The 26,765-nt window shown below is 35.9% G+C and overlaps 2 protein-coding genes across 2 annotated transcripts in view; one reads left to right on the top strand and one right to left on the bottom strand.

Annotated features, from left to right (window-relative positions):
- Positions 1-21,590, top strand: part of VEGFC (vascular endothelial growth factor C) — a 48,484-nt gene extending 26,894 nt beyond the window's left edge. Inside the window, exons 2-7 of the mRNA XM_026667194.2 lie at positions 2,323-2,539; positions 7,885-8,075; positions 12,007-12,158; positions 13,543-13,652; positions 13,949-14,282; positions 21,092-21,590. Of these exons, the coding sequence (XP_026522979.1) occupies positions 2,323-2,539; positions 7,885-8,075; positions 12,007-12,158; positions 13,543-13,652; positions 13,949-14,282; positions 21,092-21,206 (1,119 nt within the window). The 3' untranslated portion in view covers positions 21,207-21,590. The remainder of the gene's footprint in view (positions 1-2,322; positions 2,540-7,884; positions 8,076-12,006; positions 12,159-13,542; positions 13,653-13,948; positions 14,283-21,091) is intronic.
- A 3,911-nt stretch (positions 21,591-25,501) lies between these two features.
- Positions 25,502-26,701, bottom strand: LOC113411879 (protein Mis18-beta-like). Its single transcript, XM_026667195.2, has one exon. The coding sequence runs from the start codon at positions 26,473-26,475 to the stop codon at positions 25,756-25,758; it is 720 nt and encodes a 239-aa protein (XP_026522980.2). The 5' UTR covers positions 26,476-26,701; the 3' UTR covers positions 25,502-25,755.
- Positions 26,702-26,765: the final 64 nt, after the last annotated feature.

The following is a 26,765-nucleotide window of genomic DNA, read 5'->3' on the forward strand; positions in this document are numbered from 1 at the left end:
TAATATGATCACAGAGGTCATTTATGTAGAGTATGAAGAGAGTTGGTCCTAGAACACTGCCTTGGGGGACACCACTATTGACAGGTACAGAATTTGATAGGACGCTCCCAATTTTGACCATTTGTTGTCTGTTTGCCAGGAATGCTTCTATCCAGTTATTCAGTTGTCCAGAGATACCATAGGATTTTATTTTTAGGAGTAGTTTGTCGTGTACCACTGAATCAAAGGCTTTACAGAAGTCTATGTAGATTGTGTCTATTGCTTTGCCCTGGTCGAGTTGTGTCGTCCATTTTTTTTTTCATTTTTTTATTTTTTATTTTTATTTTTTTGTTGTCAAGAGTGAACAATAAAAGTCACATATGAAAAGTTCAGTTAGCAATTTTATTACTCAAAACTATAATACAGAAATCTTCTCAGACTGGTGGCTTGCCCCTGGGTCAGACTTTGCTTTCTTATGCCCATGCAAACATTCCAGATAATTTCCCATTTGACTTTTTCCGTTGACTCGGGCAATCTCTGTTTGACATATTCATACAATAATATATAATTATTACATTTTATTATAGCAATGAATAATAATATGTACAATAATTTAATAATTTGTCTTTAACTGATGGAAGGACAAAGTGCAGTGAATGATTCTTTTCCTTTTTTCACCAACTGATCCTTTATTTCTTCCTTCCTTACCAATCTTGCTAAAGCAAATAAGGTTTTAATATCCTTGAGAACTGTTATATCTGTCTGCATATAAGCAACATCCAGTCTCAGCAGGAAGCTGTTATTTCAGCACTCTGTTATTTCAGAGTAGGCAGTTTCAATTAGTTCCTTTACTTATTCTAGAAGAGGCATTGAAATAATTAATTTCCCTTTTGTTTCTTTGCTTCCATATGGTATGAAATAAAAATATTAATGACCTCAACCTGTAGCATAATATGTAAAGGTATTCTTCATCTTCAAATATATTTTGCACCTTCACAATGTTCATTCTATATTGATAAAAACAAACCACAACTAATATGTTACTTATACATTCTCAGGAGTCAATAGGACTCCTGAACATGTATAAGTAACATATTTTATATTATGCATAATGTATGTGTATGTGAGTATGTGTGTGTGAAGTCCTTGACATACAACAGTTTGTGTAGTGACTGTTTGAAGTTACAATGGCACCAGGGATGGGCTTCAAAAACTTTAGCAAAGGGTTCTCTGTCTGGTTGCTGGGTGGGCATGGCCTAGTCGGCCTCCTGCACCACAGCGGGGGGCTCCGGAGGCTTTTCTTGAGCATCCGGGAGGGTGAAAACAGCCTCCCCGGGCTCCAGAGGCTCTCTGGAAGCTGGAAATGGACCCATTTCCAGTCTTCCCGATCTTCCGGGAGGCCCATTTTTCACCCTCCTCGAGCCTCCACACACGCCCTGCACTTACCTGCAGCCAAAACAGGCCTCATGGTGACTACTGGGAGGGACGGGGCAGGGTGGTAAGGGCTAGCCAGGAGTGGGATTTGGGGGATTCTGTGAACCCCCAGCAGCCCACCCCTGAATGGCACTGAAAAAAGTGACTTATAACCATATTTCACATGTATGACCATTGCAGCATCCCCATGGTCACATGATCAAATATCAGATTTTTGGCAACTGAGTCACATTTAGGACACTTGCAATGTCCTGGGGTTATGTGATCATCTTTTGAAATGTTCTGACAAACAAAATCAATGGGAAAGCCAGATTCACTTAATGTTGCCACATTAATAACTCCAGTGATTCACTTAATGGCTGTGTCAAGGAAAGTTGTAAAATAGGGCAAAAGTCACTTAACAAATGTCTCACTTAGCAACTGAAAATTTGGGCTCAATTGTGGTCATAAGTCAAGGACGCAGAAGCAACACAAGACTAAGCATTGTTAGCAGTTTAAAAAAAGTCTAAATAACATAAAAGCTAGATGCATTTTATTACAGTAAATGTTATTCCTTCCACTGGAATAACATAGTTTGGAATTTCATACACAGTAAATAACACATATAAATTTTCAACATCAGAACAAAACAAAAATTTAATTTGAAAAGAAACCTGAGATATACAGGAAGAACACTACAATTATTTTTGCCTAAATCTAATTTGTGGTCTGTGTTCGTATCTTAAAGGGCAGTTAATTTATAATAACACTAATAACATAAATGTTTTTCTTTGTAATTGAATATGTAACCTTAAAGGAATGACTTTATTTTATGTAAATTAAGCTATTAATTTGATTAATATTATCAATATTGCCCTAAAAATACAAGTCATTAAGTTGGCTTTTTCTTAATTTTTTTTTTTTTACCAGAATTATGCAAATAAAGAGTTGGAAGATCAATTGCGATCAGTATCAAGTGTGGATGAGCTCATGACGGTACTTTATCCAGAATATTGGAAAATGTTTAAATGCCAGCTGAGGAAAGGGGGTTGGCCACACAGGGAACAATCCAACTTTGATGGAAGAACAGGGGATTCAAATCCAATAAAATTTGCTGCAGCACATTATAATACAGAGATCTTAAAAAGTAAGTAATGTAATGTCTACAGAGTTTTTTTAAATCTTTATATAAAAATGCATGTGTTCTTTCAAATACTTTTTAAATTGTGTGTGTGTGTGTATTCATATATGATTTAACATGGTCAGAATAATACATCTGCTTTAATGACTTAAATGTTAATAGTTTTTAAACATAATTTACTATGATAAAGTATGTTAAAATATAAAATATAAATATGTATGTTATGAATGTATCCTGGGTTGGACTGTCAATGGACTATAGGACAAGAATAATCAAAGTAGGTAAATATCAAAAAGATATATAGGGAGCATCCAGTGGTTGGATTATACCAGTTCGGACCAGTTTGGGCGAACCAGATGTGAAAGTTACAGCTGGTTCGCAGAACCGGTATTTCAACCAACTGGCTGGCCCCGCCCCTCCCTCCCAGGAGTCTACACGTGGCCCATTTTCAATGGAGATAAGTGCAGGGTCTGCGCAGAGGCTCTGGGAGAGGGAAAACCTGGCCTTCTGGAAGTCCGGAAACTGGCCTGTTTCTGGCTTCTGGGGAGCCTCCAGAGGCCAGGGGAGGCTGTTTTGGCCGGAAGATGGAAACAGGAAGCTCTGACAGGCCACGCCCACCATGGCCACACCTACCCAGCAACCGGGCGGCAAACTGGTTGCTGGGATTTTGAATTCCACCCCTGAGAGCATCTAAGCTAAGAGTTAAGAACTAAAAAGAGAACTATGCCAGTTCCTTTGGCATAATTAACAGATTGTACAGTAATGAGAAATGAGAAGAGTTTAGACCAGTGTTAACAAGCAGTTTCACTTTTAATAAGTTTAATAATCTTTTGATCCAAGAGATTTAACAGTTCCAGTTTCTAATGAAGCTATCAAAAAAGGAACAAATTGGGGATTGTAAATCAGGGATTGAATACCCCTGATTTGAGGACAGACTAGTTTTAGGGTTACCAAAAGTAACAACAAGAAATGTTTATCTGAAAATAAGCACACCTTTAAGTACTTTCATTCTGGTGCTGTTTTTGTTAACTTGATTGGTTTGGGTTAGTCTTTTTTTCTTTTTTCCTATTTTTAGTATGTGCAAAGTACATTTACATGGGGTTTAGAACAATATTTGGAAACTTTCTAGAGCTCAAGCCAAGGAGATATGGTCATTTTCCAACTTGGCTTCTTTCATACTTGCCTTGAGAAACAGGACGTACCTTCTTAGTTAGATCTGGTTGACACCATGGAAAATATTATTAGGGAAAATTCCACGTTAATGAATTTAGTATTTGTGCTTCTGATATTCACTTTTAGACAATAATTTTACTTATCAGGTACTTATCTTTTACTTCTTTATTCAAAATAGATAATATATTTGTATTATGTAATAGATTTGCACTTTTAAAATGTGTTCAAAAAGCAGACTCATAGTAATCACTGATCTTATCTATGTGCTTTCTTCTGGAAATTTCAGAAATCACAGAAATTAGAATCGCTAAGATTTCTTCTAGGATGGAAACATCATTTTCCCATTATCTCAGCTGTTCATAAAGAACATCTAAAATAGGTTGCATGAACTATTTCTAAACTATATTATTTTAAATCCTTAGCCTACAGAAGCATCTATGGATGAAGTCTGAAATAGGAAATAAGTCCAATTAATAAATGTTACTTTTATTTTCAATGAAAAAAGATGATTATGAAGATGATAACCTACTAGCTAAACAGCAATTTCTACACTATTACAAATTCAATGTTGTAAGAAGTTTGCTAAAGTTACTCATATGCAACCCACTGTCTTAACTTCATTTCTCCAGGACTGTTAAAAAAATGTTTCATTACAAAAATAAATCAGTCCATCTATCCTTCCTTCCACAAAAGTATAGCAACTGGTCTGATTTGGATATACAAGTTAGATCTTTAGAATCATACTAATAGCAATTCTATTCTAATTTTGTCTCCTGAAAATATAAGACTCTACTTAGAGCAATCCCCCAATTCTGATTTTATGCAGATTTATGCAAATGCTATTTGCATTAGCATTTGGCTTGTAGTTTGTCAGTTTAACTTCCGGTCTCCCAAATGTGTACCTACACAGAGACTATGAAGAAGAAAAACAGATAGCTTACCTGTAACTGAAATTCTTCAGATGACCATCTGTGAAGTCACATAGTCCGTGCTCCTTTCCCGCTTGAGGTATCTTCTTTCTTCCTTTCTCATAAGATCCACGAAGGAGCTAGGTAGGAAATATACATACTGTCCTTGCAAAAGAAAATTATATCTCTTTGAATTAATGACACAAGCACCAATTTTGCTTTGAATTCTAGAACGTTTCAGGTAAGCAACTTCTATTTTCCCATTTGAAATTATAACAAGTTTAGAACTTCATTAAAGAGCAATTTAAAAATAAAAGAAATATGCTACACGATGAAACATTTCATTGGCTATTTCAGAATAATTTGTGAATTCTCACTGCTAAGCTCCAATAAATGTATAACACTCTGCCATATCTACTTTTAGGTTTTCAGTTTTCCCAGGCATATATCTGTTTCGTTATTAAGCGTTATTTAATTTACTCAAATAGTATTAAGTTTTGAGGCTGCAGTCTAGAGTCCTGCAGCTGTGGCATCACAACCATTTCAGGTCTATAATGACCTGATGCATAAGACAGCTTATCTAAATATTTTATCTTTCTTACAACATCACATGCTAATTTTAACTTAAAGAAGTTAAATTATTCTTTCCTACTTATAGGGGATTTGTGTGATACAAACCCATTCACTGATGCAAATCTCCCATAAGAAGGGCAGAATATTCTTTGAATAAAATAATTTTAGGAATTGTTATAAGCATTTTTAACTCTATGCCTATAAATAATTAGATGAAACCCAGACTGAATCCTGCAGATACTCTCACTGATACCTTGCTTAATTTGTTCTATTCTCTGAAACACATCTGCCTAAACAGGACTAAGTCTGGATTTCACCATGAATTATTTTATAATCAAAGATTGATTATGACTCTGATTTAAATTATTAAAAAGAACTATTTTATAAACTGTAAGCTTCTGACTTGACAGGTATTGATAATGAGTAGAGGAAAACTCAATTATTTTGGCAAATTGTTGCCAGGTCCTTGCCGGGTCATCAAGAACTCCCTCTCTGCTGTATTTCCAACAGAGATTGGGAAAACCATTTCTTGGCAATTTTCCAGGCGTCAACAAGTTCGACCGTGCTTGGGCCAGAGCTGCCTCCTGTAGTTCCTGACTGGCAGCCCGTGACTCATGCTGAGATTACCGAGCTTATCTCTGAACTCAAGTCAGGAAAAGCCCCTGGCCCTGATGCTATACCCCCTGATTTGCTAAAATCCAATCCCGAGTGGTGGATTCCTCTCTTAGCAAGACTCTTTATGCATATCAGTATCTCTGGCAGGATCCCTACCTCCTGGAGCTTAGCAATTATTGTTCCAGTTTTTAAACGAGGAAATAGGAACAACCCAGCCAACTATCGCCCCATAAGCCTGCTCTCCATCATTGGAAAACTGTATGCTAAATATCTCCAACGTAGACTCCTCACTTGGGTTGAGCAGTCCAATATTATTGGTGCTGAACAGATTGGGTTTAAAGCAGGCTGTGCCACACTGGATCACTGCTTTGTCTTAGCGCACCTGGTCGATAAATATACTACCATACCAGGTGGCAAACTTTTTACTGCTTTTATCGACCTAAAGTCAGCGTTTGACTCAGTCCCTAAGGGACTGTTGTGGTCAAAACTGCTCAAAAGTTCTATCAATAGACGTCTTCTGTTCCTAATTAGATCCTTGTACAACCAGACCTCTAGTCAAGTGAGGTGTGGTTTGCAGGGAGAACTTTAAAATTCTATCCCGATTAAGAACGGAGTAAGGCAGGGTTGTGTTCTGGCTCCTCTTTTGTTTAATTTATTCTTATCTGACTTGGCCTTTCACATTGGACGTATTGAGTCCCACGCCCCAAAGCTGTCAACTACGAAGATCCCGCTTCTCCTTTATGCTGACGATTCGGCCCTCCTTTCATTGTCAAGGCCAGGTCTGAAAAGATTACTTTCTGCATTTGGCTCTTATTGTGCTGAGAACCACTTGTCCATTAATTATGACAAATCCAAAGTATTGGTGTTCTCTAGAGCCCGGAAAGTGTATAACTGGGCTATCAATGGTAATGCTGTTAAGCAGGTTTTCCATTTTAAGTATTTAGGTATTCAATTTCAGAACACCAGTGCTTGGACAAGACATCGAACCCAGGTGCTGAATTCGGCCTCCTGTAGTCACCAGCAGATTTTAAGATTTTTTTATACCCAAGGAGGCCAGTTTATTCCTTCCGCTCTGCGTATTTACAAAGCCAAAACTTTGGCTCAAACTCTTTATGGAATTCCCATATGGATACGGGGCTTCAAGGATTGTATTGAAAGAACCCAGGCTGTCTTTCTTAGAAAACTTCTGGGTCTTCCTCCTTGTGTTGGTTTTGCTCCAATGTACCTGGAACTGGGCACTCAATCAGTCGAATGTATGGCGTGGATTAACACCTTTAAATGGTGGTTTCGGGTGCTCTTTCTGGCAGTTCCTGGTAGCTACCTCTCCCTGGCGTTTGCTGACTCTCATATTTCTTGTTGGGAGAGGGACCTGATGAAGAAATTACACCTGCTAGATTTTACGGGGGATGCCCTGGGAGATTATGGCCTTAAGGATGCCCAATTTAGGGTAGTCCAATGCTTGTGGACATTGACTTTCAATATCTACGAGCCAGAGCTAACAAAACTTGCTCCCCTCTGATCTTCAGCCAATTTAACAATTACGGACTGAGGATGGCTTCCTATTTTTACATTCTAACCATTCCCAAGTATAGAAGCGCTTTCTCCCTAGCTCGCTTTAATGTCTTGCCCTCAGCATTACTGGATGGGCGATTTAAGAGGCTCCCGATTTACGAGCAGCTATACCCCTGTGACAGAGCTGAGGTTGAAACTGGAGTATGTCCTTTTATATTGTCCTATGTATAACACAGGCAAATCTAAGTTACTGTCTCTCCTTGAAACAGACCCTTCTAGACCCAATGTTAGTAATTTGTTGTTATATTGTCTAGGGTATGGCTCCTCATACATCACTTGTCAGGTTTCCAAAATTTTTTTAAGAGCTATAACCATCAGAGGAGAACGCTGTAATTCCCCTTAGTCAAGTTTTGGGTGACCAATTGTTCATGACTAATTTTCCCATGTTCTTCTTTTGTTGTACTTGTGTTTTGGTCGTGACCGCAAATAAAGTATTATTATTATTATTAATTGTAAAGGCAAATTATTAAAAAGAACTATTTTATAAACTGTAAGCTTCTGACTTGGCAGGTATTGATAATGAGTGGAGAAAAACTCAATGCATGCCACGTGAAGTAACTGTAGATGTGGGGAAAGAATCTGGAGCAACAACCAACATCTTCTTTAAACCTCCATGTGTATCCGTCTACAGATGTGGAGGTTGCTGCAATAGTGAAGGGCTGCAGTGTATGAATATCAGTACAAGCTACGTCAGCAAAACAGTAAGTTGTTTTGACTGCATAATATTTAGATCTCTACTGTTTTTTGCATAAATTTAAAATAAATGCAATATTTTAAAATAAAATAGTAACAAAGTTTTCCTAGAACACAAATTGCTTTGGGTTAACAGTACAATAGACAATAATCAACTGCATAAATTATGGAAATGAGAAAAATATAATGATTAAGTACAGCATATGAAAAGATAGAATGGACGTCTGTGGCTCAAGAGTCTAATGGAGCTTATGAACTCATTCTGTGAGTCTAGACCTTATCGATACTCAGTGACTGATCGTTTTGGTATTTAAATCCTAGGATTGATTCAACATCTTTTTAAAAACAACACCCAAACAAAAATATCTAATTAGTGATAAGAATAATAATCTTTTACTCCCAAGAACTTTAAGAAGATGTGAGGACTCTAAGAAAGAGTGCACTCCAAAAATATAAATTAAGAATAATGTTTACATACATAGAAATAGTTTTTCCTTTTATATTAACCCTAATTTAATCCTGATACAGTGAATTACATTGAACAGTTTCATTCTGTTGCTGCCTCAGTTATGGAAACAGTTCATAGCACCACCTGTTAATTTACCTTGGATATAATATTATCTGCAGCCAGTATTTGAGATGCCAAGCCATATATCAATAATCACTTTCATGTTTGCTTTCCTGCACTTCTAATTCAATTATTTCTGCATATTTTGATTGGTTTAAACTTTTTCAGTAGCTTCTGTGATTTCCTGGAAACTACTGTATATAGAATCAGAAATGTAAAAATATCCTTTTTGTTTATGTATGATTTGATTTTTCACAAAATTTATTCACTAATCACAGACCCTCAAGCGGGCTGCTGCTCAAACTTAAAGCAGATAGAAATTTTTGTTGTTGTTGCAGTTTACTTTCTTTTGGCACAAATAATTGAGTCATGCACACACAAAAAAACAGCATTCTTTCTGTGAGGACAAACCATTCTATTGCTCCTGGAATCCCATTCTTTTTGAGCAGACAGTTATAGTAGAGAGAATCATAGCATCTCTTTCAATGGCTTTTCCCCTCTTTTCTAATAGACTTTTGGAATTCTAGAAACCTCAGAATTTCTTTGAATATACTGATCACTAGTTCATGAGGACGCAGTAGCAGATTAGCAGATGGAAAATATTTTCATTATGGTACACATTGCAAGAAGACAGGAAGGCATATATAAAGTATTCATTCCAAAGAAACACATAATTAGAAATTTGTGATCATACTATTATTTAGATATCAGAGCATTCTTATGATATCAGCAAGCTATGACATGATTTGGAGAATAATCTAGACAAGACCAGTTTAATATAGTATAATATATAAGGAAAGAGTATCTTCAGTTTTTTAAAAATTCTTCATATTTTATGATGTATCAAACAAAGAAAGAAAATAAGTATCTTATGAAATACCACAACTCAATCAAGTAGTATCTAACTAGTTACATTTATTTATCTGCTTGATTTGGAGCTTGCCTTCTTTTTGTAACATTGAGAATGATTTACATGCAGCTTTTCTACGATTTTTAATGGCACTAAGTCATATGCCACACATTAGTCAATGATGTAATAATTTGGGGGCCTTTAAGAATAAGCTAGTCAATGCCTTAAAACACCCTGCTTCTGAAATTATGTTCTACACACTGGTTGCTGATTTCTCATGAAGACTAAATTATTTAATCAGGCTTTTGATGAGTGATTTTCATAGCAATAGTATTCTTTACTAGGATCATAAACAATTGTCCTGATTTGGGAGTCACAATGTATCAAAATAACTTATTTTCAGACTACTAAGACCATTATTCTGAAAGCATTCTGCATACACCCCAACCCCCCTCCAGGGGTGGGATTCAAAAATCCCAGCAACTGGTTTGCTGCCCAGTTGCTGGGTGGGTGTTGCCATGGTGGGTGTGGCCTACTGGAATTTCCGGGAGGGCTATTTTTCGCCTTTCCAGGGGTCCAGAAGCTTTCTTGAGCCTCTGGGAGGGTGAAAATGGCCTCTCCTGGGCTCTGGAGGCCCTCTCTGGAAGCCAGAAACAGGCCCATTTCGGTACTTCCAGTACTTCCTGGAGGGCCATTTTTCACCTTCCCAAGGGTCCAGAGGCTTCCCTTGGGCTTCTGGGAGGGCAAAAATGGCTGCCTCAGGCTCTGGAGGCCCTCCGGAAGCTGGAAATAGGCCTATTTCCAGACTTCCAGAAGACCTGTTTTCCCCTATCCCAGAGCCTCTATGCAGACCCTGCACTTACCTGCATCAAAAATGGGCTGCGTGGAGACTCCTAGCAGGGGCGGGAGGGGTCAGCTGGTCGGTTCTAATACTGGCTCGGGAACCAGATGCAGATTTAACATCCAGTTCACCCAAACTGGTATAATCCCACCCCTGACCCTCTCTCTCTCTCTCTCTCTCTCTCTCTCTCTCTCTCTCTGTCTCTGTCACACACACCATGCACATGAGTTATTCAGCCTAATCTACTGTATGCATATATGAATAGTCCAGTTGGTAGGTTTTGTTGGAATTTAAAAGTTTACCATACTTTAACAAATGAGTTTATATGTTTGAATGAGCTATTAGAAAGAATATTTTTATCAATTTCAGCACAAAACTTTTCAGTATACAGTAGTAATTTTACATATTCATCTGTCAGGCATTACACAAACAAAAATTGTATGTAGTAATGAAATACTGTAATAAAGTTTTCGCTCATTGTATATTATGATTGCTGCATGATATATCTTCATCAAATACATTGATTTGCTATAAACCAAGATTGAAAGTAGCTAAATATATGGCTGCTCTAGCACCTTTTTGTTTTCTATTTCCTGCATCTTATTAGATAGTGCAAGCATTCCAATGTCTTTTTTCATGTCCTTTCCTTTTTCCCCCACCCATTCAGACACCCATTGCCTGATATAACCTCATATTCATTTATTTATTGGATTTTTATCCTACATTTCTTTACAAGTAACTGAAGGTAGTGAACATACCTAATGCTCCTCCTTCAGCCTATTTTCCCCATAACAGAACCCTGTTGGGCTGAGAGAGAGTGATTGGTCCAAAATTACCCAGATGGCTTTCATGCCAAAGAAGAGACTATAACTCATGGTGTCTTGATTTCTAGACCAGGACCTTAATCACCACAGCGTTTGTTTAGTATTTAGGCTTCTTTTATTTTATAGAAGAAACTGGGGAAAAGGTTTCTTACTCCTCTTCCTGACAGCTGTGTTAAGAAAAAGGAACAGTTGCTGCATGCATAGCACTCAAATTTCTAAGAGAGATATGCAATCCTTTGGCTGATGTATTAGAAAGGAACTGCATTGACTGATACAAGCTGCTAGAAGTGTTGCTTTACAACATAAATGAACTTTCAATAGAGATACATTTCATCATGCGCCAAATAGAGACCAAATATAAGAAAAATGGCTTATAATATGCAGCACATCTTATTTTTTATTACAAATTTTATCGGAATAAAACAAAAAAAAATAGGACTATATTAATTATTCATCATGTTACCTACTATTTATTTGAAACTTTTAGGGGTCTCCCTTGAAAAGGCTGTGCCTCTTGGTTATAAACTGCTTAGAAGAATTTTATAAGCAAAGCACACAAATGTACTGGTATTTTGTAAATATACATAAATTTTCTGCCCATTTTCAAAACCTGTAATCATAAAGTCTTGTGTTATCTCAATCATGGAAAATATACCGCTCATTCACAATGTATTGAGTTAACTGTTAAAACAAATAAGTATAAATTTTGTGGAGGGGAAAAGACTTTAATTGATGAAGGCATTTAGCTTTGAGCATTTTAACTGTTGAAAAAGCTCTGTGAAGGAAAAAGAAGGAAAATAAAGCATAACTACCATAGTCTTAACTTATACTTTTTTTCTTTTTGTGCTCTTCGTAGTTGTTCGAAATAACTGTGCCCCTGTCTCATGGTCCCAAACCTGTAACAATCAGTTTTGCCAATCATACTTCCTGCCGATGCATGTCCAAACTAGATGTCTACAGACAAGTTCATTCAATTATTCGACGCTCCTTGCCAGTGTTACAAGCACAGTAAGAAATTGCAACTATTTAAAACTATTTTTAAATAAAATATGAATTTTCCTATTGTGTTCTGAAGATCAAAACCAAGATGTGTAAATACCATATTTTTTGAACTATAAAACACTCCAGACCATAACACGCACCTAGCCTTTGGGGAGGAAAACAAGGAAAAAAATCTGCCTCTGCCTCCCAGCAATTTGCCTCCTTGCAGCAAACAGCCTAGTCAACTTCACACAGCCTGATTTAGCACGACCAGCTGATTGGCAGTTGGATTGGCCTTCCAGAATACCATCGATCAGCTGTTCCAAGCTAAAGTGGTCACTGCCCATTGCTGCTTCCATGTGCACCATTTTCGGCCACCGCAAGGCCCATTTTTGGCCCATTCCAGGCGGCAGGGATAACCGCTGCCAGCGGCAGCTGAAATGGGCCGAAAATGGGGCACACAGAGGCGGAAGATGGGACACACAGAGGCGGTGTTCGGGGGTGTGGCAATGGGCAGCAATGGCAGCAATGGGCAGTGGCGATCCCCACAGCCTGGAAAAGCTGATTGGCAGTATTCCAGGAGGCCAGTGCAACCACCAATCAGCTACTTGTGCTAAATCACGCTGTGCTGCAAGGAGGCAAATTGCTGGGAGGCAGAGGCCAAAAGGTGGAGGCTGGTTTGGAGGGGGCTTTGGCAACATTTGCTGTATAAGATGCATAGACATTTCCACTTACTTTTTTGATGGGGAAAAGTGTGTCTTATAGCGCGAAAAATACGGTATATGTTTAAAATAAATTGGGGGTCATGATTTGGTATATATTATTAAAGATTTGTTCTAGCTTGAAAAATAGTTTTCAACAGAATGTACTGTCAGGCACAAGGAACCAGGCCTGCATCATGAATTGGTCAAAGTTACTTTATCGTTGCAATGCCTATTTAACAAGGCTCTAGCCCGACTGATTGTATTCTTCATTATATTGTATTGACTTAATAAGAGTCAAACAGAAATGGAATAACGAAGTTGGAAGGAGCTTACAAGTCTTCTAGTCTAACTCCCTGCTCGAGCAGGACTCTTATACCATTTCAGACAAATGGCTATCCAGTCTCTTCTTAAAAGCCTCCAACGATGAGGCACCCACAACTTCTGAAGACAAACTGTTCCACTGATTAGCTTCAGGGTTCTGCCTCAAATAAGGCTTTAGGGCTTTGGAGTAGATAAGGCCTGCACCACTTTCTGCTGTGCAAAGACTTCTTCACATCGCCCCCTCTCTAGCTGGATATTCCACCACATGTGCTGGTGTACATACAATAAAAGATGTTATTTGTTTTCTGAAACACCTGTGTTACATATGTATTATCACTTGTGTTAAATTATCTTTGATATATATTGATGTTATGTTTCACTCTTAGGTGTCAAATAACAAATAAAACCTGTCCAAAAAGTCATATTTGGAATAATCACTTATGCAGATGTCTGGCACAACATGACTTCAGTTTCTCCTCCTATCCACCAGATACTGGTAGGAAATATGTAATAAAAGATTACTTTAGTTATTAGTTTAAATAACTAAACAGTTATTTAGTTTAATTTATAGAAAAGAAAAAAAATGCCCACAAGATCTTTTTATAGTTTTATAGTTCATTTTTATGGAACAACGTATTAATATTTGTTCACTCATATTGTGTAGTTATAAGTGCAGTGATATAGAAATGAATTGGAGAAATGAATAATTTCCACTAGCTACAAAAATTAACAGATATGCGTTCTACTCTTTTGCAATGCCTGAAGCATATTTTTCCTACTTCAAATGCTCAGATACTGCTGAAGGATTCCATGATATTTGTGGGTCTAACAAGGAACTTGATGAAGAAACCTGTCAGTGTGTCTGCAAGGGAGGAGTGACACCTTCTAGCTGTGGAATTCACAAAGAACTAGACAGAACATCATGTCAATGTACATGTAAAAATAAACTGCTTCCCAGCTCTTGTGGACTCAACAAAGAGTTTGATGAAGAAAAGTGCCAATGTGTGTGTAAAAGAACATGCCCTAAACACCAGCCATTAAATCCTACAAAATGTATTTGTGAATGTGTAGAATCACCAAACAAATGCTTCTTAAAAGGAGAAAGATTTCATCACCAAACATGCAGGTAAGCAATATAACCAGAAAAAAACAACAGATTTTCATAGCTTTGATACATAATTCTTCTTGAGTTTATAAATTACAGTGGGTATAGTTTCTTGCATTTTCTTGTATTTTCTAAGCTTGTTCCTTTTCAAATATCCGGTAGCTAACTGATGCTTGAGAACCAGTTTGGTGTATTGGTTAAGGCATCAGGTTAGAATCTGGAGAACTGTGAGATTCATACTGGGCACAAATCAGCTGGGTGATGTTAGGTCAGACATGTGCAGCCCTAGGGAGCCAGCAATGGCAAACCACTTTTGAGAAACCTTGCCAAGAAAACTTCAGGTATTCCAGGCAGTTGCCAGGAGTTGTACTGATTCAAAGAGATCAAATCTATATATATAATGACATAGTTTGCCTGATTTTCAGTGTGTGTGTGTGTGTGTGTAGGTAGGTAGGTATATGTATGTATGTATGTATGATGTATGTATATGTGCATATATATGTATAGTGTCACTAGTCCAGAATGAAACATGTCATACAATTTGCAGATGGTGAAAGAGGAAGAGATGATGTGTGCATTGGTTATATATTATTTGTCAATACTTATGATTATATTGGGATTATTGTACAAGAAGGTGGACTTTGAAGTAAATGAAGGATAAAATATAGGATGTTTACTAGGAAGTAAACATAAGATAAATTGAACTTTCAATGTGATAATATACTTACTATGTATAGCTGTTATCAAGTGATAGGTATTGTTGAATTATGCAAATTGGTAAGTGGAAAATATATAGTTATTAAATAATTAATAACAAAAATAACTTGCCTAAAGATGAGTTTCAAAATGAAGAAAGCTTAAGAGGAGAACAGCAATCCTTATATGGTGCTTGTGGATAAGATGAAACTGCAGGATTAAAAGTTCTGGCTGAACCATTAATCCATCATGTTTTCTTTTTTTTTTTTCTCATTTAACATGACCTTTAATATACACTTAATGATTGTATCTATGCCAGATAGTTTTGTTATAAATTTCCAAAGGCATGATGTAACTTGAGATTCAGAATTGTGTATAGCATATAAATTCGTCAAGCTAGTGTGGCAGGTTATACAAAAGTCTTTGCACAAGATGTGGCAGGCCAGGTCAAGATGATTACAGCTCATATGTCTTTCCCATTCTTTGGTGATTTCCTCATAACGCTGTTGATTTTTTGAAAACAAATTGGCTCTAACGTAACATTAATCCCGCTGCAAACATGGAACACCAATGTGTTTTGGTAGAACACAATTTTCTTTGTTGGGGGAGGAGTCATATGTCCTCTCTGCCATCATTAAATGCCTATAAAAATATTAGAAGATATACCAGTTTTTGTAAATAATGTAACATTTTAAATCAAACTCATTTGGGTAGCTCCTAAAGTGTGTTTGTTGCTTCAAGACTGTTTGCTTTACAGTTATTTTTGTTGAAAAAAATTTTGTAAGAAGCTTGATACTCTTTATCAAGCCTGTAAGAAGTAATTTGTACAGTAATTCAGTAATGTTGTTTTCTTCCCTTTTTGCCTGATATTATTTTAACAGCTACTAGATTTTATCTTGCTCTTTTATCTTTATCTTAGCTACTGGATTTTATTCTACAGATGGTTCTCGACTTATGATCACAATTGAGCCCAAAATTTATTTTGCTAAGTGAGACATTTGTTAATTGAATTTTGCCCCATTTTACGAACTTTCTTGCCACGGTTGTTAAGTGAATCACTGCAGCTGTTAAGTTAGTAACTCAGTTGTTAAGTGAATCCGGCTTCCCCATTGATTTTGCTTGTCAGAAGGTCACAAAAGTTGATCACATGATCCCAGAACATTGCAACTGTCACAAATATGATGTCAGTTGCCAAGTGTCTGAATTCTGATCATGTGATGATGGCAATGCTGCAATGGTTGCACTGTAAGTGTGAAAAACAGTCATAAGTCATTTTTTCAGTGCCATTGTAACTTTAAACAGTCTGTAAGTTGAGGACTACCTGCATTTTATCTCACTGAAGCTATTTTATTTCATTTCGCTCCACCTTTCTTGACTCATTTTATTGTGGCTAATGTTCATATTTGATATGGTCAGTTGATTAATCAATGAATTATATCATATCATATTGATACTGTTTTATATACTTTGATGCTGAAAAAAGATCCAGACACCAAATTAAAATGACTTTTTAAAGAGATACAATACCTTAAGTCTTGTAGAACATTTTCCTCTAATCATTATATTAGCATTGTTCAACCCTCTTCTAGCATCTGTCCATATATCTATAAGGTACAGCTATAAACAGTGATGGGATTCAAAAAAATTTACTACAGGTTCTGTGAACATGGTTTGGTGGGTGTGGCCTGGTGTGGTGGGCGTGGCTTGGTGGGCATGGCAGGGGAAGGACACTGTAAGATCTCCATTCTCACCCCGCTCCTGGGGAAGGTTGCTGCAAAATCCCATTCCCTCCCCACCCCAGTAACCTGCTTTTCAGATCTGTTCTCCTTTGCAGGGCAACAAAAGAAGACCCAGCCAATCAGCTGGGATTTGGGAGGCAGAGAATAGATGGGTTTGGGGCTTGTCAGAGGTGGTATTTGCCGGTTCTCCAAACTACTCAAAATTTCCAGTACCGCTTCTCCAGAACTGGTCAGAATGTGCTGAATACCACCTCTGTATATAAAGCCAAAAACTCTGAACATTATATAACATTTAATTAATCTGATAAGTCATAAGAAAAATAATAACATAATGTTGTTCCACATACTACATCTGTAGTGGAGTTGTACAAGTTTCTAAAGAATCCAGAATTGCTTCAAACCCCATGCAAGTCCAGCACTTCCCTGCTGTTCATTAATTTTCCAAGTAAGTCTTTAAAAAAGTCAGGCTTCGTACATGAATACAGAGAGACGTTGCACTTACATAAGGTCCAAAATAGTTCTTCTGAATCATTTTCCATGTATGTTCAGTAATACAGATTGGCTGTATCAACTGTTGAAGTTTCCTCTTTATTATTAAGTCTTAGAAAGTTTGTCTCATTTTTGCTGGGATTTATTTACCTGCCTCCAATTACTCATTATGTCTGGATCTCTAAAATTCTACAATCAATAATTTTGCAGCTCTTTACAAATAGGCAAAGGAAATTCAGTAAGACAGTGGTGGGATTCAATTTTTTTTACTACCGGTTCTGTGGGCGTGGCTTGGTGGGTGTGGCAGGGGAAGAATACTGTAAAATCTCCAGTCAGAAGGTGGTATTTGCTGGTTCTCTGAACTACTCAAAATTTCCACTACCGGTTCTCCAGAACTGGTCAGAACCTGCTGAATATCACCTCTGCAGTAAGAGTTTACAATTATTATTGGTTAGGTTAGAATTGGGAAAAAATGTAATGGCTACTTTAAAGTTATGATATTTCTATGTTAAAGACAGATTTCATAAGTGAATACTGTATTAAATCACATGGTAACTCTGCAAACATTTGACCAGCTGAATGATGTCATGTAGTTAGAGGTTATCATTGCTTCCTAGGAAATGTTTAACATATACATGGAAATATAATAAGTTATATTTAAAATGCCATTTAAAAGGAATTTGCTAACTTGCATAAATTAATAATGTATTGTAATTCATTATATAATTTATCAATTATTTGTCCCATCAAAAATATGTTAAAAATTATTTAGAAAATGGAAGGGGTAGATGGAAACACGTAGTGGTGCTTCTAAAATTTGCCAGTAAAAATTAAAGCACAAGTAGAAGCGTAATGGAATCTGAACCACTTGAAATGTGAAAATCCCTTTTTGATGCAAAATATCTCATATGTATAAAACAGTTGTTTTGAATGCAAAAAATAATATTTAAATCATTTCATAAGTGCTTCTAGGTTAAAATAAGTGTTTTGTACTTGAAATAGTGTCTTAAATCAAAGTGTGATGTTTCAAATATGAAATAGTCAAAAATCATAATGTTTTGCAATGTAAGTAAACAAATAAAATTAATTAACCAGAAGGAAAACATGTGGTTTGAACTTCAAGAGAAGGATAAAAGAAATGAACTTGAAAAACATACCTGCACTGGATCTTTTATTCCGAAAATAAGGTTTCCTTCTGGAGTATCTTTGTTGCTTGAGATATGGGTTATAGTATTTGCTACTGGAGTCAAATCTCAATTCTGTTGACAGGATGCATTCTGAATTAAGTTTAATGAGACAGGGAAATACAGATATGAAGTTGGAACAGAAGGAAGAATAGCAATTTTTTTTTTGTCCACCACGGAATGAAAGTAATAATATTTACAAACTGGAAGATATAAATGAGTTATTCATTATGAGCAATGCCCATTACCATTATAATACTATGCTGTATAAAAATAGAACAAAATTAAAAGAACTTAAACGAGTTGTGTTGAAACTTGAAACATATACTTTTCATTCTTGGTTCACTGCCAATGTTTAAAACACCCAAAGACTAAACTTTGTCTACATTATACAACAGAGGCTTTTTGGTTTTGTCAGTGTCAGGTTATGTTAGGTCAATTTGGTTTAAAGTCAGCCTTACAAAATTATCATGCTAATCATTGTAGAAGAAAATTATCTACCAATGTAAAATATTTATCTTGTAAGCATGAATTATTGGCTAGTAAAATATTGTATTACTTTCTAGACCAAAATTAATAAATGTATATGATAACACTATAAATTACTACTATCTTTTCATCTCCATTTCAGATTGCCCTATATATAAGCTTTGAACATGTAGTGTTCTTCTAATAAAACAAAAAAATCCGTGTGAGCAAACTATATATATGTAGCATTGGCTTCTGTCCAGATGTTATAATTAGGTATTTCCATGAAAATAAAACAATTCAGATTGGTAGGGTAGCTCATTCTTTTTAACAATGAAATATTTGGGCTAGTAGATTCTGAAAGTAAAAGCTCATTAAAATGAAAATAAATATGATTATTCGCTGTATACATGTATTTTAACAATATTTATTAGTATTTGTTTTGTATAACCTGATATAATGATTTAGGATTGGTAGTATTAATGGGGTACACTAATAATTATTTTTGAAAGATCTGATATTGCTCAGTTATTAGAAATGGTGACTTATATATGGCCTCTGCTTTTGTCCCCATATACATATAATGTTTCTGTGGCACTAGTCAGCACTCAGAATCCTCTGCTCCTTGGGAAAAGAAATGTTAGCAGAGGTTTTTTTAGCTACCATAGCAACCTATGATCCAGCTCCTTTCTTACAACCTTACTACAAGTAGTCCTTGACTTATGATCACAACTGAAGCCAGAATTTCCATTCCTAAGCAAGATAGTTGTTAAGTGACTCCTGCCCAATTTTATGCCTTTTGCCATGGTTGTAAACAAATCATGGCAATTATTAAGTGAATACAAATTTCTCCATTAACGTTGCTTGTCAAAAACAATCTGGGGAGGTTACAAACGGTGATCACATGACTGACTCCAGAATGCTGCAATATGCCTGTTGCCAAGTGCGTGAATTTTTATCATGTGACCATAGGATGCTGCAAGTTGTAAATGCAAGAACTGGACATATATCACATTTTTAGTGCCACTATAACTTTGAATGGTCACTAAAGAAACACAGCAAGAGGAATTTTTTTTAAAAAATGAATGATTGAATTATTAATATAGAGTATTTTATGCTGTATTGTTTCAAAAAATTCAAATACCTCTCATAGAGTTCAACTTGGACATTGCTAAAATTGGATTCCTTCATTTTATCTGAAATACCTTACAGTGCAGTTTAATACAGGAAGATTTGATTGATTTTTCAACATTTATAAGTGAGAATAAAAAAATACTAAGAGTTTATGTATACAACTGCATACTTAAATGAAAGTGTAACTAATAAATACTAATAAATTACCTCCCATATATATTAACATTTGCTGAATTAATACATTTACACAGTACATTGAATCATATACTGACCAAATATTCTGTATTTGTATAACGTGCTTATCCATTAAAAACTAACCAAGATTAAAAAATATCTGAGTTTGGCATGTAGGTCCTATGCTTTTAATTGCTTTGGTCAAACCTCTGTGTGAATCCAGCCCTTGAAATGGTCCTTTCCTTTCAAGTAACTTAATTTATAGGATTGCTGTGAATTTAAAAATGAAGAGAAACTCCTGCATACTGCCTTGGAAAAAGAGTCAAAATATAAATCAAGTATCTATAAAAATAACAGCTCCAGATATAAATAATTGTGGGATGCAATAATGTCCTTGGAATGTATTCTGCTTGTGAGAAATAAAAGGGAGAATCTGCAAACTAGATAACAAATCCACTGAATATTGTGTCCTGTTCCCTGAAGTGGCTAGTCCAGAGGCACAAGCAAACATGAAAGCAATGTCTCCATCCAGCAGTTGCCAGAGCACTTGTGTTCGGTGACATGCTGCCACTGAGCATGAGTTTGCTATAGATCAGTGTGTTGTCCCTGTTTCCTCATCCTCTTAGCAAGAATAGAAGGCTGATCTAGGAAAATCACTGCCCCCCCCCCAATGGCTATTATTGTGATTGTGACCTAATGGGTGTCAATGTCCACGACTAATACAGAGCTAAAACAGTAAATAACTTTGGGTTGTATGCAAAATTGCAAAGGCCAATATGCATTCCCAGTACAAAGAAAATAAATAAAAACATATGCCTGAAAACAAAATGAATTGAAATCTACAACTCACTTTACCTTATTTTCAATAGTTCTGTCCATTTTTTAAATGTGTATAACTTGTATTATACCTTTTTTCAACATGCCTTTTTTTCCCGTTTACTCTCAGTTGCTACAGACGACCATGTACTGTTCGAAAGAAACGCTGCGATTCTGGATTCTATTATAGTGAAGAAGTTTGTCGCTGTGTACCCACATACTGGAAACTACCACTTATCAATTAGAAAAGACAATGTCATTTGATGTACATTTTTTCCTGTTTCTACTTTTAAAAAAACTGCTAACGTGTGGATTTACAATGCAGAAGAGACGTTATAACATTATTGGAAACAGACACATTTTTACTCTGAGACACATGGGAAGTAATTTTTTTAAAAAAACTGGGATTTTCTTCATTATGAAGATCATAATTTGTCAGTGATGAAGCAGACTAAATTTTCTTCATTGTGATTTTTTTTAAAAAAAGATAATGATTACATAATTTATTTTCTTTTAAAGATAATGTATGCAATCCTTTTTTTATACCTGAAACAATTTTTAAATTTCACTGTGATCAATATTTTTATATCTTGCAAAACATGTTTTAAATAAAATTGAAGTGTATTATATATTGTTTGAGAAAATGCAGCATTCTGTCTTGTTACCATGTTTAAATGTAATTGATATAAGAATAACAGAGTTGGAAGGAATCTTGGAGGTCTTTTAGTTCAGCCCCTGCTCAGTCAGATATCATGTACCATTTCAGACAAGTGGTTAAAAACTTCCAGTGATGGAAAACCCACAACTTCTGGAGTCAAACCATTCCATTGGTTAATTGTTCTGTCAAGAAAGTTGTCCTTAGTTCTAGGTTGGTTATGCCCTTGATTAGTTTCCATGCATTGTTTTTTGTTCTGCCTTCAGGTGCTTTGGAAAATAGGTTGATCCTTCCCCCTACTTTGAGGCAGCCCCTCAAATATTCTGAGACTGGTATATCACTCCTAGTCCTTCTTTTCATTAAACTAGGCCAGGGCTGTCAAACTCAATTTCATTGAGGGACACACCAAGGCTGTGGTTGACCTCAGAAGGCCAGCTGACCAACTGGGTGGGTGTGGCCAACTGGGTGGATGTGGCCAACTTGACACCCCTCCCCAAACTGCTGACATGTTTCCTCTTCGCACTAGATAGACTGGGCCAAAGCCACAATGGCCCGATGTTTCCCTCTTCGCATTGGGTAGACCAGGCTGAAACGATGCGGGTAGACTGGAGCAAAGTGACGCAGGCCGGCCCATTACATTTTCCAGGACAACCCCGCGGGCCTTGTGTTTCACACCCCTGAACTAGACATATCCATTACCTACAACTGTTCTTCATATGTTTTAGCCTCCAAAACCTTCATCGATTTTGTTGCTCTTCCCTGCACTCTTTCTAGAGTCTCAAAAAAAAAATCTTTTTTATATTGTGGCAACCAAAACTATAAGTGAATATGTAGCACTATGTTCTTCTCTAAGATTCCTGTTTAGATTTCCTATGCAGTAAAGTGAGTGATAACTAAAATAAGAAAAATGGTGGCACAAGTCTGCATTTCTGATACATTACCAATATGACTGAAATCAGACAGAGAAAGAACGTTGCCTACTCAGGGAACTCTCCAGGTGCGCAGCAACAATTTGTGCTAAAAATTGTCTACCAATCAGATTGCACATGATTGTTATTACTAGTTAAATGAAAATAGGTTCCCACTCATAAATAGATAAATTTGGCTTGCCTTGAATTTTAGGAATGCTCTCAATGGCTGTTTCATCATCGTGTGGAGTGGAGAGATGTCCTTCACTTCAGTGTTCAGTGAACTAGATTTTTCCCTTGGTTTTTTTTTTCCTAATCTGCACAACTGAACAGCTAGAACCCTGTAACAAATGCTACCTTAGACAAAGAGGAGAAAATATAAATGTATTTTAATAGCAGTCAAGAAGATTAGAAGCCACTTCTTTACAATATTTATTTTTTCCTTTTCTTTCTTTTCCTTTTATTTTGCCTATTCTATTTTCTTTTTCTTTATTTCTTTTTATTTTTTTACAGGGCTTTTATTACATTAAAGAATTCTTTAATAAAAATTTTATACAAAAAGCAAAAAAAGAAGCCTGTGACAGGGGTGCATTTTTCCTAAATTCTGGCAACAGAGTACTTCAATAATTAGTTACATAACCTTTTTTCAATTATAATTTCTAAATCTTTTGCACTATAGTTTAGTCTTCTGTTCAATATCAGTTTTGTACACCAGTCGTTGGAATATAAAGATAATCTTTCAATTACCATTTCCACATAACTGAATAATGTATGTATGAATTTTTGCAGCAGCTAGTACCATGAACAAGAACTTCTCAATCTACTTGCACCCCTCATAAAACATCTGACATTCTAAGGTTTTGGCCTTAATTTTACACAATTTGTATACTTTTGCTTCTGGTGCAGCTGTTGCTGTAATGTTTGAAATTTAATTGTAGAAGACATGACTTAAGTCTCAATCCATACCAGTTATTGAATTTTAAAAAGATACTGCCCATATTTGAATTATTTTATGCAGTATATATATTAAATACCTATATTAACATTATCATGAAGTTTTAAAACTGTCCTTAAAAATATACCAATAATACAGATTCTATGAACAATTCATATCATTTTCTCTGAATCATGCTATTTCTATTGATTTCAATTTAACTAAGTATCTGCCAAATGTTATGTAAATACCTGATCGTCACTTATCAATGAAAATAACTAAGAGTAAGTTTAGATTTATATTTTGTCATTATTCTTCAAGATTTGGGGATGTCAATGTAGAAATATAGATGCAATGAAACTTATCCTGTTTTAACAAAAGAAAATGAATTTTCTTTTAGTATTTTAATTTTAGTTTATTGCACATTGGGAAAACTAATGTTAAAGATCATGACCTTGAATTTGCTGATGCATTTATAAATACAGCATTTTTTTTTTCTTTAATCTTTCCGAAGCATTTTACAAATCAACAGTGTGCCATCATAACAAATGTGATGCAGTCTCAATTTGTAATATGGCATGCAACTCCAACACTTCTTAACTACATACTTAGCCTATTCTGTGTACGCTTTCTATCTTTTCTCTCTTTTTTGTTTTCTGTGCACCCAAGAATACAGATGTCTTGTGCATTAACCACTACTTTAAAGGTGGAAAAGAGGCTTGGGGGGGGTGTCCTAAATGTGGCAGTTATAACAAGAAACAATATTAGAAAACATACCGAAGAAAGACTCTGAGAACATAGCAGTGTAAATATACTTGTACTTTAAAGAAGAAACAAAAAAATAAGTGTGAAACACAGAACTAGATATATTTGTGGCAAATATACTTAAAAATATAAGGTGCCACCACAGCACCCAAACCTTGCTAATTGAGGAGAAACCATAATTTCCTGAGAGATATTTTAATGATGAACAGTTCTTATCAATGGAAATATTTAAGATTTAATTCAAATCCCATTTTGTTTTAGTCATACAAAAAACAAATTTAGTCTATCTTCTGTTTTTGATGTACGCTACAGTATTTGAAGCTTGCTCTTGTGGGTCTTGTTAATTTCTTTATTAAGCAAAGTCATCTCACTGCTAATGATTTAATCATGATAATTTTGTTTGGTTTGTAAGATTTTGGCCAATTCATTGTAATTTTGGATGTTAGTTATCTCTATCTAACGCCTCCCCCTGACCCCCGTCTAAAAGCTGCAAGTCCCTGATTGGATGGTGTACAATTAAATCTCATATCCATTAATGTATGTTTAGCTCACCGATAGCTTGCCTTATATGAAGTCATACACCAATTTTCAGCTTATCAACCAAAATCAAATGGAGCAGACTAGACAAAAGTAATTTGGTTGTATAATCTCACTTCTTTCTTCTCAGTTTTTATATGACATAAAGCAGTAATCATTTAATAAAACATGTAGGTTAAGGAAACAACCAAGGCCCAATATTCTGTTTTCATTTGAGGTTATGCACAACATTCAACCCATATTTTAATTATGAGAAAGCCAAAGCTGTAATTATGCCACATGGAAGAATTCATTTCATGAAAACTGCTCTAATCACAAAAGATGCAGACCAGTAACAACAAATTATGACCAGTCCATATTTTGAAACAGTTTTTTAAAAAGCACAATTCTGTGTCCTGTTCTATAGAATCTCTTGCATTCTATAGAAATCAGCTTAAACAATCATGGTATTCTTCAAGGGCATCTTGCAAAGACAGTAAAATGAGCAACATTTTATAGCATTTGTAGCCTTATTGCTACAATGATGATAGAAGAACTACATGGGAAAGGTGGAAACATGGACCTTAAAGATGTCTACAAGGATAGGAATTAGTTTTTGGTAAAAAGCCTTATCAGTTCTTGAATGTTGCACATCGGCTGCCCTAAGGTCATAAATGACAAAAGATATACATTTTTTGTATTTTTTATTTTTTGAATGTACAAAGTAAATGTTTATTTCTTTCAGGTAGACTATCTAGTTTCCAATATGTTCACAATGCAATCTTATGACAGTTGTGCAATGTTTAAAGATTTTTGTTAGAGAATATATAGAAATATTTACATGTAGGAGTTAAATGATTTGGGATAGCTGTTCATGCTCAAACACTATATGCCCTTGAGCATGATAGAAAAGAAAACAAATTTGTATCAAAAATTTGCCAGTCTAAAGCAATATTAATTTACATTTTCAATTACACACATAAAAACAATTAGTTGAGATAGGCAACTCTAAAAAGTTAACTGTTCAACTTTCTATTTGTGTGTCCATACAGTCTTCCTTTACAGATCTCCTTCTCGGATGTAATCCTTTGACTGAATTCTTCTAGTTTCTTAATTAGCAATTCCATGCGTACATGAACTTGTACAAGATTCTCTTTTAATTTTTCTACATGTTCCTTTAGGCTCACAACAGGACAGGTTACTTTTGAAGCTTCTACTGTAGCGGTAGTTTGTAGCAAGTAACATGTGATGTTGTTCTTAAAAAGGCAGAAGAGGCCAGGCAGGTAAGCCAGTGACTTTGAACTATAGAGAATAAAGCCAATGTCTAGTTCACAGGACTGACAACACAATGTGTTGTAGGTGCAACCAATGAGGTCTCTTTCAACACAGACCATCAAATTGTCTTCCACAACATCTTTTGTGACCTTGAAGCAAACAAAAAGCCGGAGTTTCTCCTCCTGCGCGCACAAGTGGAGAGAGTCTCCTAATACGACCCGGCAGCGTCGGCACTGATAGACCACACCGTCCTCCAGCCTGAGTCCCCAAATGCCTGGGACTCGCTCCCCATGGCTCTCCCGCTTCGTTGCGCTTTTTTGGCCTTGGCAGCCAGGCCGCATCCAGGGTCCTGCCCGCTCTACCGTGATTGTGCCGCCCACCTGGGACTCCTCAAACAAAAGCCGCAGTTTCTTCTGTATGGACATCACGGCCTCCCACCAAAGATTCCAAAAGATATACATTTTTTATGGCACATTTTTTACCAGGCCTTCTCTGCTCTTTTAAGTATAGCTAATAGCCAACATAACAAAGTATGTCAGGCCTTATTATATATTCATATAAAAGACATTAAATCTTATCCATGCTCAGCAATAGGGAATTAGTGTGGTGTTTCAATGTGTCTTTGAGGGAATTACTAATAAAAGCTGAATGCTTACTATTATAAACCCTCATTGATGGCTTGATTGGCTGCTATATCAATTAAGAAAACCAAGTTCCAATCTCAGTAAATCTGATCAAAATGGACTTTTAA

Source organism: Notechis scutatus, chromosome 4 (genome assembly GCF_049901735.1).
Source record: "Notechis scutatus isolate UNSWTSFEM ecotype Mainland chromosome 4, rNotScu1.2, whole genome shotgun sequence".
Lineage (NCBI taxonomy): Eukaryota > Metazoa > Chordata > Lepidosauria > Squamata > Elapidae > Notechis > Notechis scutatus.